The sequence below is a fragment of the Columba livia genome, chromosome 20, assembly GCF_036013475.1.
Source record: "Columba livia isolate bColLiv1 breed racing homer chromosome 20, bColLiv1.pat.W.v2, whole genome shotgun sequence".
Classification (NCBI taxonomy): Eukaryota; Metazoa; Chordata; class Aves; order Columbiformes; family Columbidae; genus Columba; species Columba livia.
Genome location: NC_088621.1, coordinates 96,877 through 112,598, shown reverse-complemented (window position 1 = coordinate 112,598; position 15,722 = coordinate 96,877). Strand labels below are relative to the sequence as shown.

The following is a 15,722-nucleotide window of genomic DNA, read 5'->3' as shown; positions in this document are numbered from 1 at the left end:
TAGAAGCTGTGTAAGCTAGAGCAGGAGTCTCCTCCTAAGTCCTAGTTTTCCTAGTTGGAGAACTAGGAAAAGGGAAAGGGTGACTCAGGACTAGCTATGGTGTGTTTTGTTCTCAACATCTGTTGTTAACTAGGCACAGGGTGTATATCAAACTTAATGGGAGCTAAGGACTGGTGATACACTGCAGAGTGCATCTGACTGCATGTGAGCAAAGATCAAGCCAAAGCTGACTTTGGGCTAATCACTTCCTCACCCTGTGTCTCATTTTCCATTTTAGTAAAATGGAAACAATGCGATGGGCTTCACTGGTAAGGTGTTTGAAGCTCTACAGTGAGACATGCTGAAAAAAAGAGGATGGCCTTATTTTAACTAGAGATGCCTGTAAGGGTGAAAAAGGGCTCATTGCCTCCTTTGTTCTGGAGAAGAAAAACTAAGCAAGGACAAGAACAGATGATGCTGGAGACACAGGAGGCTGGTTCCCAAGTCCAAGATTTTAATGCATGGAGTGTAAAATTGTCCCTTGCCTCTCTCTTGCTGTAATGCTATCTTCCTTTCAGAGGCACTGCTGTCAAGATTCAAATCCCTTACTAATGCCCTCCAGAGGATCCGTTCATTGCTTGCAGATGTCACTGGGTGTTCTTCTCTCTCCCTGTGGTTTACGCCATTGGGTAGGCGATGACAAAATAATTAAGCTCTGAGTCAATCAGGTTTTTGAACTTCCTGTAAATATCACACAACAGCCGATCCTCCTCACTGGTCTCTTGCTGAGCTGTGTAAATCCTGACCTGTATGCGTGAATGGCAGTCATGTCTCTCAGATACATGTAGAAGGCTCAGTCGTTAAAGCTCACAAAAAGAAGCCTCTGCGACTAATGAGGAATCTAGAGAAGCTGATTCCTTGATTTTGAGTAAACTCTTGAGGCTTGGTTCTGTTTTCACTCCAAACTGACTGAACACATAATCTCCTGCCAAATAATTTTTGGAAGGAGCAAGATTCCTTTTAACCCCAGAACTGATGCATCCCTGGGATCTGCACAGATCTGGGAGGATCTACTGAATTCAGAATCTAACACGCACAACAGCATGGTTTACACCAGCTCCAGTTCAACACAGCATGCCTAAAGAATGAGAGTTGTTTGTATTTGTTTGCAGTTTAGTGGGATTCACCTGCCTCAGTATAAGCATAGATGTAAGCACTGGGCCTGGGAAGTGACTGAGAATGCCTAGCTTGAACTAGGGGTGACAGAAAGAACCCTAGCCTAGGAAGGACTTGTGGAATTGTTGGGGCTTGTTATTATTCTGTACCTGGCTAAGCAGGCTGGAAAGCATAATTTCTGTGAGTGGTTCCCCAGGTTTGTTATAATGCTAAAACATAATATAGGGAAGGTAGTTAACATTTCTGTAAGTGACCTTTCTATGGGCATGGGGACCTCACCTTTCTCTGGGTAGTGGAGAGAGGAAGGGAAAAGGAGTTTTAGAGCACGAAGGCTTACCTTTATGGTAGTCAAAACGCATTTCCTTTCTGCACGGTTTTGTAGCAGGCTCTCCATAAAGGTGACACTTAGAAATGCCCAAACTTTCAGAAATAACAACCTCTTGCATGACAAGATGAGCTGTAGCAGCTCATCATCCAGCAGCTCATGGCAATTGTCTAATTCAAGTGTTAATTTCTTGAAAAAGAATGAACACTGTTAATACTACTGAACAGAGCTTATGAGCACAATAACTAGAATGCAACAGAGTTTCCCAATTTTACCAACAGAAGTGACTGTCAACAAATCAGTTTTGTATCTTGACATCAGCAGAGAATCATTTCTGTATTATTACAATAGTATAGTCTACAGTAATCTCCACTCCTGTTAAGATGGGGGGACATCCCTAGTGCATTATATACCATGCTGAGAGACAGACAACTTATATTACCGTTAGAAGATGCTACACCCACAGCTCATGCCATTACTGTATTTGACATATTGGAAAATATCCCAGATACAGAGTAGATCCAAAGACATTTTCCTGAATGCTTTACAGATCTTTGGTGTTTATTGGAAACTCTGCAGCACAACAGAACTTAAAGAAAGCTATCAGCAACCGTCAGATATAAGTCCATGTGCTTCCCTCAGGTATGCAAAGACCTGATGTTTATTTACAGGGGGCAGCTCTTTCACACCTTTGGTGACACATTCTTGGTGACACCACAGTGCTTTGACATGAGCATCAGTTAATCTACATGTGCTATAAGACATTTGTGCATTGTCAAAATGGAGCAAAACCTTCAGTGTAGGTTGATGCAGGCTACAGGTCTGTATGCAAAGAAGGCATACTGATTTCCTCAGGTGCAGGTTTCCCTGCAAAAGGGTGGGGTTCAGAAAAATATGAAATGACAGGAAAGTTACCAGTTACTGAACATGAAGACAGATTGAGAGAGTTGGGGTTGTTCAGCCTGGAGAAGGCTCCAGGGACACCTTATAGCAGCCTTCCAGTACCCAAAGGGGACCTACAAGAAAGCTGGAGAGGGACTTTTTACGAGGTCGTGTAGTCATATCTTTAAACTGAAAGGGGAGATTTAGGTTAGATATTAGGCAGAAATTCTGCCCCACGAGGGTGGTGAGGCACTGGAACAGGCTGCCCAGAGAAGCTGTGGATGCCCCATCTCTAGAAGTGCTCAAGGCCAGGCGGGATGGGGCTTTGAGCAACCTGGTCTACTGGAAGGTGTCCTTGGCCACAGTAGCGGGGTTGGACTATGTGATCTTTAGGGTCCCTACCAACCCAAACCATTCTATGATTCTACAATTCTGTGGTGTCTAACCAGAATAAGCCTAAAGCTATTTTACAAAAAATGTTTTCTTGCCTGAAAGTTTTTGTCTGCTCACAGCTGACCTTACAACCACCAGTATTTTGGGTGTTTTAGCTTTTTATGAAGGCAACCTGACATCAGCCTGACAGCAAAGACTACCATAATGGGCATTGTAACTGGACAAGGATAATTACCTGAACTAGACTACAGCTGGAAGGGCTCACTTAGGAGAATTACTCCCTGAACAGGACTTCCTATTGATTTGCTGTTCTGCAGAAGGCCTATATGATTATTTTGCCTAACTTTGTGCTACTGCAGTAAGATGTCACTATTGTTTCCCTTACCTGCAGAATATGCCAGTAGACTGGGAGGAGGTTGGTGAGGGTAGGTCTCATTATCCAGTCTCGGTCACTGGAATAGCAGCTCCGTAGACTGATGCTCCTGACTGGAATCTCTGCTAGCAGGATCCTGGCTAGGTGATCATGCCTCACGACTCTTTCAAAGAAGAAGTTCACATTCAGTTTTGGGGCTCTCTTGGCCAGGTTTGCCCATGACATTCCCCAGACCACTTGCCCATGAGGGTCATGGATATGACATTTGATATTCAAGGTGCACAGGGAATGAGCGCTGTGCTCCCGCAGGATGTCCAGCAGTTCATCAGAGATGCAGTTATAATTGAAAGTCAGGATAACCAGGCTGTGGAACTTGGACATAGTCTGGTGGAACAAGGTGCTGCTGTAGACCGGAAGGTGAAGACCGAAGAAATCCTCAATATTGATTTCAGATATAAAGCTTCTATTTGTCAAGCAGGTCAGAGAATTCAGAAGTTCACAGCCGTCTTCCAAGGTTACTCTTGCTCCTTTTAGGTTGAGATAATCAAGTTGCTTGCTCATTCTTTTCAGGAAGGTAGCTAAGTTCTTGATAAACTGAGCCCTGACCACGTTTTTCCAGATCAAGCGGTCTAATTCCAGGTACTTGATGCTCAGGGATACTAGGCGACTGTTGCGCTTACCCAGATGTGAAAGAAGACCTCTCATCGTCATTTGAAATTTTTGAGTAAAGGCAGTATTGTAAGGATTCGATAACTTGATCTCGAGGTGCTCCAAATACTTGCCAAACTTCTTGACATACCATAATGCACTTTGAAACTCCATTGTGCGTGCCCTTGATGGCCGGCCGTAGAATATGATGGTTCTGCTCCTCCAGAGGGATCCTGAGTACATGGCCCAACTCCATTTCTTACAGACCAAGGCAGCCTGAGATCTGTCCCTGTCATCTAACCAATGGAAGACATGCCTCAGACAGACATCAGGTAGATAAGCCCAGGAGCTCTGCTCAGTTTCACTGTCATCTTCCATTGAGAAGACAGTTTTTCACTTCTCTTCTGGGTCTTGAGCCAAACCTAGATGAAGAAAGCTGTGCGTAGATTTCTTGACATTCCCAACAGAATAGGCTTCTTAGAAAACAGTTGAAAGTTTGCTTCTTCACATTCAAAACCAACAATCTTTTCTTTGCCTGTGTACTCAAGCTGTCAGGGTCAAACAAGCTCTTTTGTCTAAACTATGGTCAAACCTAAATCGAAAATAACCCACACACACACAAAATAAACAAAAAAACACAAAACAAAAATTAAGAACAATCACAGTACAAGCACAAGACACATTTTTAAACTTTTTTGCCTTCAGTCTAGCTGAACAGTGAAATGGTATCAACTGCTGATAGAGCAGCCACAGCCTCCAGAAACCTTTGGTTAGCTTCAGCTGTAATTGATAATGGTTTATGGCCTGGTGCCTAGTGTCTAGAGGTATCCAGTGCTTTGGGCTGTACACATTTGAACAGTACTGTCGGTGCAAAACTAGTGCAAATGACTGTTCTTATCCTAGGTGTGCTGTTCCATGACAATCGTCTAAGCTAGTGCCCTGCCATAGATTAAGGTACAATCCCTGTAGACAGTAGTAAGCAATATAAACTGTTCCATTGTTCGGTTCAAGCAGGATGTTCAGTCATTGTGTTCCAACAGGCAGGGAGAAGGCTCGTGAGTTGGAAGACCACTGAGCATTGGTAAAACATATAAGTAAACAACCACAATGCAAGAAGTTACCAGTTCCACTCTCAAGACAGGACTGTGTCAGTAGTCAACTCTTCACGCACTTTTCCAGCTCTCACAGTTTCCCTCCAGAGTTCAAGATCTGTCTTCTCTACCTGTGACCCCTCTCCCTGTGAAGCTCAGCTATTGCCATGGAGCAAAGAAGTAATGTTTGTGATGTCATGACAACTGAATTTATGTAAGGGCGAACAGTGAACAAAGCCAACTTAAGCTAAGTCATTTTGGCTAAGGTGAAGACAGTGAAAAGGAAAGGCAGCCTTGTTTGGTGGTCCCTTAGGAAGTGAGAAATACAGGCCACAATCGACAAGCCAGGAGAAGGCCGTATGTCTTATGTCACTTTGCAATGACCAGATAAATGGATCAAGAGCCTGAGCAATAAACAGTTGAGAAGGGAAGCGATGCGTCCATTCAAGCTTCAGCTGTGAAATGCAGAGTACATCCCACTGCCCTGTTAGGTGCTTGTTTTCATGAGACCTTTTACAGATCAGGCTATTCGCTCTGCAAGCAGACAAAGGGCATGGAAACCTAGTGTTTTGTTAGTACCTTTGCAGAGGGGCAAAAATTCAGAATGTATTTATTTTCCACATCTATAGTGCATGCGCCTCATAGTGTCCACTGGGTAAATCACTCCTTAGTGCTCTTGGGGATGAAACTGGAAGAAAATTTAGTGATGCTTTCTTATGGTATACCCTAAAATCAAGGCTTATTGGCTGACATGATTACAAGAAGATGCAACTCAAAAGTACATGATGACAATCTCCAAACAATCTACCCTTCCTCCTTTGCATATGCTGTTCTGTTGGGTAACCAAGTTGAATTGGATGGAAACAACAGAGGCACTATAAGATGATGAAGAAAATATTCAGATCCCTGAGAGTCTGTTTACAACTACAAACACTCAGATATTTCTATTTTAACTTTCTAAACAGGCACAAAAGGACAGGCTGACTGCCCAGTTCAGCTCCAGCCTGCTGCTTCCCTTTTGGCCTACAGTTCTTCCATCACACCGTGTCTCCCAGCCTGTCCATTGGCACGATGTCCATTCTTGGGGATTCCTCCTCCCCTCTTCCCATCCAAAATGCCAATCCAAACCCCCAGCTCTCAAGATAACCCTTAGAAACTGAGCATGAGGATCTTCATCTCTTGTATTTAGTACCCTCCTCTCCATGCCCCCACAAGAGCTCTTCATTTTGCAGAACTGTCAGTCATTTATTTAGAAGGTCTTTAGGTTAATAACCCCATTTTGCCTGTCCAGACAAAGATCCAAGACAAGTTTTAAAATACGGTGGCTCAAGCTGCAGGTTGCTAGTGAGAAGAGCCTGAAACTTTCCCTATGGAGACTGGGGTTTGGGGAAGGAGGAGGGATGGGGAAAGAGGCGTAACATCTGCAGCTATCTGGAAACCATAAAGCCAATGGGCTGAGGAAAGCAGAACAGCATCTAGGGCTGTAATCACAGAAACAAACGTTAGTAAGGGATACTTATTGAGCTATATTCACCCATGCTATAGTGTGTGAGTACAAAGGGGTACACACGCCATCACATAGAACTTTTTAAAAACCATATGTCTTAGGAACTTACAGAAAGTATGCTTATACACCACAGGTGGGACTCGATAGGAATCCTGCAGTGTTAGTGGATTGGCTTCCCCATAGCTCTAAGCCACAACTATAGAAGTGTCTCTAGCTGTCAGCTCCGAGTTTGACTTGGTGGGGGGAAACCAAACCAAACCTTTGGAAAAGATAAGCTGCTACCGCTATTTCAGGTAGAAGTGTTTTAAAGATAAATGCTTTATATATCTTGTTTTCTTTTAAGGTAGGATACTAAAAACGACCAAACCACATTCTCTGCACATGGCCTTTCTTTCCTGGCCAATACGCTACAGAGCACATCCTAGATTGTTTCCAGTACAATACAATGTAGTCACAGCAGCTGTCTCCTCCAACAAGAGCTGCAGAAGCCGGTGGTGAAAAAGCAAGCAAACAAAAATTTTTTAAGACACTGGCTCATAATTAACTACCAGAAGCACCAGGAGCCATGGCTTGGATACCCAAACGGGTGCAACCCAGCCTCTGACTCCTTTTGCTACTCGTGCTGACCTGGATCTCTAGGCCACAGCGCCCCTGCAGCGCCCCCGCCGAGGGGCCGGGGCACCTGGGACTCAGCGGGACCCGCAGCCGCCGCCTCCTCCCGCGCTTTACGCCCCATCCTCGCGGGCGCGCAGCCCCCGGGCGCCCCGCGGAGCAGCCGCAGCTAATGCGCAGGCGCCGAGCCGTGTAACGGCCGCCGCGCGTGCGAGGGTCGCAGCCAATGGGGGCGGGCGGCGCCGGCGCCAATCCGAGGAGCCAGAGTGGGCGGGGCGCCGTTCAAACGCGTTCGAAGAGGTTCCCGGTGTGTGGTGGACCCGCTCCGGTCTCTCTCGTCGCTGTGAGTACGGCCCCGAGCGGCTGCCGGGTGGGCCGGCCGCCGTTCGTGTTTGTTGCTGTGCGCCTCTCGCACGGCCTGAGCCGGTCTCCTCCGGCCTCGGCATCGCCCTTAACGCTCACTTCAGCCGTCCCTGGCGGGCGAAGTAACGGTGTCGGCCGGGCTCGCTGTGTGTCAGCTCCCGCGGTACGGACCCGGTTCGGTTAGCCAGGCCACGGCTGTCAGTAGCGGGCACGGGGAATGCCAGCCCCGAGAGCGAGGTCCTGCAGGGGCAGCGCCAGCCGCCCGGCGCGCCCCGGGCCCGGCCGAGCCGCCCCCACCGCCCCGGGCCCGGCCGAGCCGCCCCCACCGCCCCGCCCCGGGCCATTTCTCGTTTTTCACACTGCTCTGCAGGTTGTTTTGGCTAATTCTTGCACTCATTCTGATTGTTTTCGAAATAAGGTTGAGCAAGAACTGGAACAAGATGGTATCTGTGCTCCAAAATGTCAAGGCAACAATGGCTTGGAGGAAACACCAGCTCCTGGCTGACTTGGATGAGAATGAGAGCCCTGTACCTGATAAACTCAAGAGAAGGGCTTCTTTGAGTTCCCTCAATACCATCCGCATGTCTCTAAGGAAGCGAGTACCGTTAAAGCAAGTAGAGCTGAATTTTCATAAGACCACAACTTGGGAAAGTCTGGAAGCAAGACAGAAGAGCCAGCCTCTTCAGAGTATTAAAAGAACAGCAAAAAATGCTTTTGGAACGATGTCCCAGGTACTTTGCAGTGGAGTGTGGATAGTTTTTGCTTCAGCTTCAGTGCTTAGGTTACTGGACTCTGTATGCAATGCTGCACTCCAGAGACTCTACCCCGTACGCTCGCACACCATAGTGGTTGTCTCATAGCTACTAACTAGTAAAATCTGCAAATTATGAATCTGCCAGAATAGGGAGAAAGGTGAAAAGAAGAAATATGAGATGTAGTTTCATCAAAACTTTTATTTTATTACTAAATAAATGCTTTTACTCTACTGTATTTCATCATGTACGGCAGAGCAGCCTTCATAAGGAGGAAAGTGGGTAAGGACTGCCATTGCTTGCAAAGAATTATTTCTAAGAAATGTAGTGCCTGGGATTTTTTTTTGTTTACTCCTTTTCCTGTACCTATACTATTTGTTAGCATGTTCTTTGTTATGGTCAATCAATCTTAATTTGGACCGACAAATACCACTAGATAGTAGCAGAGTAGAAAACTTGGGCTTGCGTTTCCCTTTGGTGGATTTTTAACTGCATTGATTTTATATTAGGGACCCTGTCTCTTTCCTGCATAAAAGCAGCAGGCACTCTGTTCCAGTGCCTACTGAAGTGCTTGACAAGTTGTAAGGGTTGGGAAAGCAAATGACTTCACCAATGCAAATGGAGGGCTGGGAAGCATTTGTGCTATGCTAAACCTGATAAGGAAATGGAAGCTAGAGATTCAGCTCAAATGTTCCTTGTCATTCTGGTTCCAAACTCTAGGCTGACTGAGTTAATTTAGCATAACATGTGTGTATAATGCTTCTTTCAGAAAATACAGAAGTCTTGCCAAAGCCCAGTACACTCAATGGCGACCTTTCCAGCTGAATCCATCAGCAGAAGCTGTGCAACCAGTTCTACCAAAACCAGAAATACTGCACCTCAAACCCCTTGCCGTAGGAAGAGTGTTACTTCAGCAGCCGGTTCCAAAGGCACCCCAAGGTCCAGCAGAAGAGCTTTGCTTGGGCCAGCAAGGGCGTCAGAACACAGAGTGTGGAGGGGTTTCTCATCCTGGCTTGGTAAAGATGCCATTGCTCCCCAGAGATCAAGAAGAACAGCAGCACTGAAGAGCCCTTATTTATCACCTGCTTTTACCAGCAGAAGGATGTAAGCCACATTCTTTTGTAAACCCTATTCCTCTTTTTTTTTTAATTTTTAATTACTGTGATTAGAGTATCTTGTAAGGTGAAAGGCAGGATATGAAGGTTGCTATCCTATTCCCCTGAAAGGGTGTGCTGAATAGTTGAATAGTTAAGAAATAGTTGAATAGTTAGGAAATGTTTCAAAATAAGTTTAATCAAACTAACTTTAAAATTGTATTCTGTTCTTTTAGCTATATTCTTTTGTTTGAATAACCTATTTTAGCATGAGTAGCTAAACTTAGCATGAGTGGACAAGCTAACTGGAATTCCAGGCTGCATATTGTGAACCTGGGTGCTTGGTGGTGGGGGCTTTGAAGACCAGTGCCAGGAGGTAAAGAGACAACACTGTCAGCAGAGGCTGCAGACCACCAAGATGGGAACAGTACAAACACTGCCCAGAGGATGGAGAAAGAGAATCCAATAAGAGACAAATAAACCCCCAGACCCGAATTACTGTTGGACTAAAGGCATGTGCGCAGTGCGTGAAGGACCGTGTGAAGGGTGGGTGTATAGATTGTGAGGGTGTAAAAGCCCAAGCCTCTTTTGTCTCAGGATTCCTCCCCTTGCGAGGCACCCAGTCTGGACTTTTTCTTTGCTGTACCTTGCAATTTATTTTTTCATTTTATCTTTTGATTTTTTTTTTTCCCCTTGGGTCTTCCCCCACCCCCGTGAGTCCTCTCTGCCCCTCTGCTGCCTTCTCCCTCCTCCCCTCATATTCTGCGCTGCCTCCCTCTGCCTCTGAACCCCTGAGGCGCTGCCTGCGCCCCCCACCCAAACTCTGACACTCCCCCACTTCCCTGCATCTGCTCCCACCCTGGTCTCCTCCTCCTCCCATGATTTGGGTTTGTGCTGGAAACACAGGGCTGTGTCAGTTACTGCTGAGCAGCACTTGCATCAAGGGCTGGTCTGCTCCTCACCCTGCCGGCAAGCCGGCTGGGGGACACAGGTGGGACAGCTGGCCCAAACTGACCAAAGGGTGTTCCAGATCATGGGATGTCATTCTCTGTGATAAAACTGGCGATGGAGTTTGGTGGGAGGTGCTGCTTGGGGATTGGCTGGACATGGTCAGTTGATGGCAAACTTTGCATTATTTGAGCAGAACAGAGCCTTCTGCACTTTGCTGGGAGGAAAAGGATTCATTCAGGCAAAATGGCACGTTCAAGGCTGTGGACTATAAACGATATCTACAGTTAAACAGAACAAAGGCCCACCTGATATCAGTGAAAAATATCCAGTGAGAACCAAGGAGATCCCAGACTCAAATATTGCTATTGGACTGAATCATTATATGAATGATCTGGAAAGATATAAAAATCTAGGGATTTCTGAAAGTGCTTGGCTGAGACCTCTGCGCAGGCACCCAGCTTAAGCCAACCCTCGTGCTATGGTACTCGGGAAGTGGGAGGTCGGTGCGGGCATGGCAAGAGTGACGTGATGGGTGGAACAGGATGGGGTGGCGAGGTGAGGGGGCTGTTATTGTGGTTTGGCAGTTTTTTATCTGAGCTTGTTAGGAGCTTGGCCTTTCTCACGGAGGAGGTGGGTGAAGCAGTTCATTCTGGACCTGTGTCTCCAGTTGAGCCGTGGTTCCTCGTATTGCAGCAGTACCTCTGGGAGCCATGCAGCGCTCCCCAGGTGGGCTGTATAAAAACACCGCCAAGGTGCTGTAGCCGGCTGCAGAGAGCTGTGTGCTGCTTCGGTGGTCAGGGTTAGACCCAGGGCTCTGCCTGGGCCGGCCCCGGCCTCTGCCCTGCGCTGACTGCGGTGCCACTTGCTACAACCGGATTCTCGCCCCAGCCGTGGGCGCCAGGCGCCCTGCTGGTGGCCGGGGCCACGGCATTCATGACTGCCATGTGCTGGAAGTGCGGGGCCTGTCTAGATTGGCCATCTTGGGCTGGGGCTCAAGGTGGGTACTGGGACCTATGACCCCGTTGACCCCTGGCAGCCACCTTACAGGATTTATTTCTGGTTCGTCCTTCACTCCTCCCCAGACCGCAGCGCTGGTCCGAGTTCCCCAGCACACGTGTGTGTGTCCAGCCGGGTACGCCTGGGGGAGCGCGTCAGGGCGGGCAGACGGCTGAATGGACGCGCTGTCAGCGACTGCGGAACGAGCTGGGGCTGCTTTGATCGTGTCCAGCCTTGTGCGTGTGGTTTGTTTTCACTTGCAGGCTGAAACAGCAGTTTCCTTAATTAAAAACACCCCAACATGTCCCCCGGCCCCCAACAAAAATAACGCCAAAAATGCCACTGAAAGAAACACAGGGAGTTTTTAAAAAATTTCCTTTAGCTTTCTCCCCCGCCAGCCCGCCCTGCTGCGTTCAGTGCAGTGAATGACCGTGAGGAGATGGCTGTGGGTCTGGCTGTTGAAGGGTGTGTGAAGGAGAAGGAGGTGTGTGTAGAGCAGGATTGGTGGTGGAGGTGAGTGCAGCTGGTTTGGGTGTGGGGCTGTAAATTCTTTTTGGAGGCTTCCTAGTTTCTGGTGTCACCTGCGGGGTGAAGTGTGACTGTGTGTGCAGGTTTGAAAGGTGCAACGTGCAGAGCTCCCTCATTTGCCACCAGATCTCCCAATCACAGAGACAGCGTCGCTGTGCAGCTGCTAAGGACAGCGCGTCTCGTGCAGAAGAGCATCCTTTGTGCTCCGTGTGCGTGTTCCTCCTTTGAAATGAAGTTGGGCCGCCCGGTGTTCCACGTTACGTGTGGTACCTGCTGGGCTGAGTCTCCTCCCCGCGCTCCGGTCGGTTCCGTCGCGCTGCCGCAGCCCCGGCAGCACCGCGGCGTTCGCTGGACGCGTTGTTGGCGGAGCCGGCACCGACAATCTTGACACGTCGAGGTGCTGCGGTGGGTTTGCCTGGAAATTCCAAGGTCCTGGTGTTCTATTATTTGAACTACTTACTTACTGTAAGATGTTTAGAATTAAAACTTAAATAAGAGCAACCAGAAGAGTCTTTGGGAGTGAATAATGCCTGTCATCTACTCTAGCTGTTACTCAAAACTCTGCAGACAGTAATTATCCCCAATTTATGTAGTAAAATTTAAGAGAGTGGAATATAAATACTGGAGCACTAATTGGAAGTAATACCTGTAGAGAAAAAAACCTCTAGTTTGTATCTGTAATAAAAAATAATGTGTGGTAGTTAATCCGCCTGGTAGTAATGTAATGATAAAAACGTTAAAGTGTAAATAAATGAATTTATTTAGGCGTGAGCAATAACTAAATTTAATTTCAGCTATTTCTTGGTGAACTAGGCAGCAGTTATTCCCAATCTGAATCCTAGTTTAAAAAACACGTTGTTTGGAATTCCCAATCAATATAGTAATATACTACTATAAATGATATAATATGATGAATAGTAGAAATATATATAATATATAATCTGATATAATTAACTGATCAACTAATATTGATATTATTTAATGTAATGATGATAATATAATGATGATATCTATAACATACTATTGTAATAATGATATTCATTAAATATTAATATATATTATATATATTAATGTGTATAATTACTATGTAATGTATCTAATCTATTTTTACATATATATCTTATTATATAAAGCTGTGAGGGACCATATTTGGGCCGGTTTTTGAGATTTTTAAGGCTGTTTGGTCTCAAATTCAATTTACTTCATTTTGGGGCTGTTTTTAGGATAATTTGTGCTCAAAGAAGCTTTCAAGATCCATTTTTTTGGCAGTTAATTTGCTCACTCGGTTAATGTTGAAGCGGGGGGATTTGGGGCTGTTTCCCAGGACTGTGACACAAATAACGGCCCTTTCCTTCCCTTTCCCACTGCAGCTCCTGCGCAGAGAACAGCGAAGGCAGCCTGGCCACGCCCCCTCCGGCTGACCGCGCCCCCCGCTCCGGCTGACCGCGCGTGCCCCCCCCCCCCCCCGCCGCAACTCGGCTGACCGCGCCCCCCCCCCCCCCCCGCTTCTCCGCCTGACGGCGCCCCCCAACTCCGGCTGATGGCCCGCCGCCCCCCCCTCCGGCTGACCGCGCCTCCACTGCACACCATGGCGGGGATGGGGTGGGGGGGATCACAAGGGTCTATGGGGCGGTGTGGGGGTCAGGGCGGCTGTGGGGTCAATGGGGTTGTTGTGGGGTGAAACACCCCTGAAGAGGCTGAACACCCTGCAGGTGAGTGAACTACACAGTGCCCCACAGTGCCCCATAGCACCTCCACTTTGCCCTATGGATCCACAACACTGCCCCACAGCACCCTATAGCTCCTGCTTGCTATCCCACAGCACCCCATGGCTTCTCCACTCTGCCCCATATGTCTACAGCAGTGCCACAGAGTACCTCATATGTCTTCCACTCTGCCCCATGGGTGCAGAGTGCTGGCCTACAGCACCCTATAGCTCCTGTACTCTGCCCCATAGATCTACAGTGCTGTCCCACAGCACCCTATAGCTCATCTGGCCTATAGACCCACTGTACTGCCCCACAATGCCCCATAGCTCCTACACTCTGCCCCATAGACCCACAACACTGCCTCACAACACCCCATTGCTCCTGCACTCTGCTCTGTAGATGTCCAGTACTGCCCCACAGCACCATATAGCTCCTGTACTCTGCCCCATACATCCACAGGAGTGCCCCCCAGCACCCCATAGTGACTCTACCCCATAGACCCACAGTGCTGCCCCACAGGACTCTACTCTGCCCCTTAGACCCAGAGAGCTGCCCCACAGCAGCCTGTAGGTGCTGCGTTCTGCCCCATTGGTGCAAAGTGCTGCCCCACAGCGCCCCACACCTCTGTCCACCTGACCACCCTTCCCTCCTGACTGCGCCTGCACTGCCCACTATGGGTGGGTCACAAGGGTCTATGGGGCTGTGTGGGGGTTGGGGGGCTATGAGGTCAATGGGGTGGTTGTGGTGTGAAACACCCCTGAAGAGGGTGAACCCCCTACAGGTGAGTGACCCACACAGTGACCCACAGCAGCCCATAGCCCCTCTGCCCTATAGAGTCACTGCACCCCATAGCTGCTTTTACTCTGCACCATAAATGACAGCAGTGCTCCACAGCACCCTATATCTCCACTGTGCCCCATAGACACACAGTGCTGTCCCACAGCACCCCATATCTTGTTCACTCTGCCCTATAGACCCACAGTGTAACCCTAGAGCACCCCATAGTTCCTCTGCCCTATAGATCAACAGCACTGTCCCAGAAAACACCATAGCTTCTTCCCACTAGCCCATAGGCCAGCAGTTCTGCCCTACAGCACACTGTAGCTCCTGCACCCTGCCCCATAGACCCACAGCAGTGCCCCACAGTGCCCCACACAGCTGGTCTGCCCTATACATCCACAGCACTGCTCTGCAGCACCATATACTTCCAGCACTCTGCCCCATTGATATGTAGCACCCCACAGCTTCTGCATTCCACCCATAGATCGACATTCCTGGGTCCCCTCACCCCACCAGCTGTCCTGGGTTGCGATGCTGCACGGGGCCCTGTGCACAACAAAATGAGGACAGCATGGCTGCTGGGCGCCACCCTGCTTGGAATCCAAGATGGCTGGGGGGGAGGGCTGGCAGCCATGCTGGCACTGCCGGAGGGGCTGTTGGTCTGTGCCGTGCTCAGGCGGCAGCTCCCGGCTGTATCGGCTGCTCCTGTAGCCCTGCACCCTGCCCATGGGAACAAGGTGGCTGCCCTGATGGGCGTGGCCATCTCGGCTGCTGTGTCCCTGCTGGTGGGCGGGGCCATGACTGTCATGGCTGCCAAGCCTGTGCTGGAAGGGTGGGGCTGAGGTGGGCGGGGCCTGCCTAGGGTGGCCATTTTGGGGTGGGGCCCAAGGTGGGAGGTGGGGCCTGTGGCTCTGTTTGCCCCTGACGGCCATCTTGGAAAAGGGCAGCGCTGTGCCGCTGCCATCCTGACGTTGCTCCCCCAGGGCCATGTTGGGGGATTTTTAACCTGGTTTTGGGGCCAATTCTCACCCAATAAAATTAAATAATGTAAAAAAACCTTAAGCATGTGGTTTGTTCCATTTCCAGTGAAGGATTTGGGGGTGGGGTTTAGGGTTGAGGGTGGGGCTGAAGGTGTGGGCGGGGCCAATGGCAACCCCACCCCCCTCCCAAGCTCTCCCCAATGTGCCTTCCCGGAGGGATGTGCCCCAACCAGGCCCCACCCCCTTTCCAGGCACACCGCCTTCCCAGCTGGGCTCCTCCCCCTTGACCCACACTTCCACCCCCATTGGTAAGCTCCCTGCAGGGGGTGTGGCCTACAGACCTACAACTCCTTCCCCTCCCCTGCTGAGCCATGTACCTGACAGGGCATGACAGGGGCAGACAAAGCTCAAGAAAGACCAACAGAGCCAGGCAGGGCCCGAGAGAGCTTGAGAAAGTCCGACAGAGCCGGACAGGGCCCGAGAGAGTTTAACGGATCCTCACAGAGCCTGACAAAGCTTGGCAGAGCCCAACAGGACCCGTCAGGGCCTGACAAATGTTGTCAGTTCCTGATAGAGCCTCAAT

At 48.9% G+C, this 15,722-nt stretch overlaps 2 protein-coding genes across 8 annotated transcripts; one reads left to right on the top strand and one right to left on the bottom strand.

Annotated features, from left to right (window-relative positions):
• Positions 1 to 93: 93 nt before the first annotated feature.
• FBXO39 (F-box protein 39) lies at positions 94 to 5,195 on the bottom strand. Of its 6 annotated transcripts, none has more exons than XM_021288793.2 (4): positions 4,898 to 5,195; positions 3,141 to 4,368; positions 1,493 to 1,669; positions 468 to 649 (listed from the first exon to the last, which is right to left on the bottom strand). In XM_021288793.2, the coding sequence occupies exons 2-4, from the start codon at positions 4,152 to 4,154 to the stop codon at positions 611 to 613; spliced, it is 1,230 nt and encodes a 409-aa protein (XP_021144468.1). In that variant the 5' UTR covers positions 4,155 to 4,368; positions 4,898 to 5,195; the 3' UTR covers positions 468 to 610. The 6 variants fall into 6 exon arrangements, with proteins under 6 accessions (XP_064892603.1, XP_064892605.1, XP_064892604.1 ...); XM_021288790.2 differs by having other exon boundaries at positions 478 to 785; XM_065036531.1 differs by having other exon boundaries at positions 94 to 1,669.
• A 1,084-nt stretch (positions 5,196 to 6,279) lies between these two features.
• PIMREG (PICALM interacting mitotic regulator) lies at positions 6,280 to 15,221 on the top strand. Of its 2 annotated transcripts, none has more exons than XM_065036542.1 (4): positions 6,280 to 7,329; positions 7,768 to 8,080; positions 8,871 to 9,205; positions 13,041 to 15,221. In XM_065036542.1, the coding sequence occupies exons 2-4, from the start codon at positions 7,790 to 7,792 to the stop codon at positions 13,111 to 13,113; spliced, it is 699 nt and encodes a 232-aa protein (XP_064892614.1). In that variant the 5' UTR covers positions 6,280 to 7,329; positions 7,768 to 7,789; the 3' UTR covers positions 13,114 to 15,221. The 2 variants fall into 2 exon arrangements, with proteins under 2 accessions (XP_064892614.1, XP_064892613.1); XM_065036541.1 differs by lacking the exon at positions 13,041 to 15,221 and adding an exon at positions 11,797 to 12,375 and having other exon boundaries at positions 6,283 to 7,329.
• The last annotated feature ends 501 nt before the right edge of the window (positions 15,222 to 15,722 follow it).

Bases quoted from the DNA above. Each gene is read 5' to 3' on its own strand.
- FBXO39 (XM_065036531.1), bottom strand. From the start codon at position 4,154: ATGGAAGATGACAGTGAAACTGAGCAGAGCTCCTGGGCTTATCTACCT. The intron at 1,670-3,140 runs GTAAGGGAAACA...TTCTTTTTCAAG, and splicing joins TCTACTGGCATATTCTGCAG to AAATTAACACTTGAATTAGA.
- PIMREG (XM_065036541.1), top strand. From the start codon at position 7,790: ATGGTATCTGTGCTCCAAAATGTCAAGGCAACAATGGCTTGGAGGAAA. The intron at 8,081-8,870 runs GTACTTTGCAGT...TGCTTCTTTCAG, and splicing joins CTTTTGGAACGATGTCCCAG to AAAATACAGAAGTCTTGCCA. The intron at 9,206-11,796 runs GTAAGCCACATT...ATTTGCCACCAG, and splicing joins GCTTTTACCAGCAGAAGGAT to ATCTCCCAATCACAGAGACA.